At 36.0% G+C, this 1,893-nt stretch overlaps 1 protein-coding gene across 1 annotated transcript; it reads right to left on the minus strand.

The window, feature by feature from the left end:
• Positions 1 to 724: 724 nt before the first annotated feature.
• LOC136798661 (cilia- and flagella-associated protein 263-like) lies at positions 725 to 1,768 on the minus strand. The gene has a single exon (XM_067055307.1). The coding sequence runs from the start codon at positions 1,766 to 1,768 to the stop codon at positions 725 to 727; it is 1,044 nt and encodes a 347-aa protein (XP_066911408.1).
• Between the last annotated feature and the right edge of the window lie 125 nt (positions 1,769 to 1,893).

Here is a 1,893-nt window from a genome sequence, read left to right on the forward strand (position 1 = left end):
CCAAAAAATAGTACTGTAGCTTAGGCGGCAATCACAAATTTTGCGTCCTCGTTGGGTCTAAAAAGTGAGTTGGTCGGTCGGTCAGTCGGTTGTAAAAGTTTTTGAATTTTCTTTTCTCCATCATCCATTTTTGGAGTGTATTCTTGAAGGAAACTGCCAGCCAGCCAGCAGCCAAAACAACCACGTGTTATGGGTGGTTTCAGATTATGACCTTTGAACACTGTGACCCCTCCGACCCAAAATGGCGCACATAATGATAAACAAAGTCAAAATGCTGCAAATGCGCTAGAAATCGCTCACAAAAAATTGGCAACATTAAAATTTTTGAACGAAGGAAACGTCATCAACAGAAAAAGTCAGACAAATTTACGACACATCGACTGTTTTTCGAGAGTCGTGGTCATTTTGAATGAAAACAAAAAGTTAAAAAGGGCACGCTATCAATGAAAGTTATTGTGACATGTTATGGCAGAAAGTATGATTTATAAACTTGGTGGAGTTATCAAAACAAATTCGTTGTCAAAAAGATTTAACAGTAAGTGAAAATACAGGCCAGATTATCAACAGTCCCATGTTTTGACCAATCGTCCCAAGTTAGAGCAGTTGGCGGTAAAATCTTAATTATAAGGGTAATTTGCACGAAATTGTTTTGAAATGAATAATTTATTTATTTATTATTTATTTATTTATTAAAGGATTGAGGTTCAAGGCACGCCGTGGGCCTCTAAGAACCTGTTTTTTTACAATCGCTTGTTGTTACAATTTTCTTTAGGTAAAGTTTTGTTCTGGGGCTTCCCCTGACTTTAAATTGAATGTTTTTGTCTTTCATTTGACCATTGAGCTCATGTGCTCTCTTGCACAATTCTTTGATTGCCAATCGTTCAATAATTGTGAGGTCTTCTGTTGCTCGATAGGATGAAGGAGGGCCTTTGTATGTCGTGATGGCTCTCAAGACTTTGTTCTTGTCTTCTTCATTTTCGAGTACTACCTTGATTGGTCGATACCTCCCTTCCTCCTCTCTCTCTTCCGTGAATACTCCAATCCTCTGTGTGTTTATAATTTTTATGTACTTGATACCCAGTTGTAATCCAAGGATTCTGTACTTGATAAATTTCTCGTCGTAGATTTTCGTTGTATTCTCGGGATCCTCCAGATGTTCTTTGATTCCATGGAAAATTAGGTTACATGCTGTGGATCGTTGTTTGTCGACTGTTTCACATCGAGTTATTTTCTCCACTTTATTTGATTTTTGATTCATCTGTTTGGATACAGCTTCAGCATAACTAACATCTTTCGCCTCTTGCTTCTTTTCGATTAAGATGTTCTCGATCTTTGTTTCTATCTTTTTCTCGAGTATGCTCATCTTTGTTTCCAGGCTTTCTTTGATTTCTTTTGTAAGAAAGTTCACATCATTTGATTTCAGTTGGGAAATTTCTTCATTTTGTACTTTCATGATGTTTTCACATGCTTTAATTTCCTTTTGAAGTCCTTCGATTTTGGTGTTTTTGCATGTTTCAACTCGTTCAATCAGCTCTGGCGAGATCTTAATGCAACTTTGGCATTGAAAACTTCGAGATTTAAACATTAAGCAAATCTGTATTTGGTAGATTGGTAGCTCAGAACAATCATAATGAACATCTTGGTGGCACTTCCTACAGGTCAGAGTGTCTTTTGGTGTTGTTCCTTTTCTAATAATGCATTTTTTTGGGGTGCAAACCTCATTTTTAAGCAGCAATTCTTGGTCATTTTCATCGATTTTTTCCTCCATTTTCCTTGCGAGATTCGCCAGCTTAAAAAAAGAAGTCTTGATGCGAAAAAGTATTTGACGTAACCTAATTTATTTATTTATTATTATTATTATTTATTTATTTATTTTAAGACTATAATAGCACG

Source organism: Clytia hemisphaerica, unplaced genomic scaffold (genome assembly GCF_902728285.1).
Source record: "Clytia hemisphaerica strain Z4C2 unplaced genomic scaffold, Clytia hemisphaerica genome assembly, whole genome shotgun sequence".
NCBI lineage: Eukaryota > Metazoa > Cnidaria > Hydrozoa > Leptothecata > Clytiidae > Clytia > Clytia hemisphaerica.

Coding starts and splice junctions, on each gene's coding strand:
- LOC136798661 (XM_067055307.1), bottom strand. CDS start 1,768: ATGGAGGAAAAAATCGATGAAAATGACCAAGAATTGCTGCTTAAAAAT.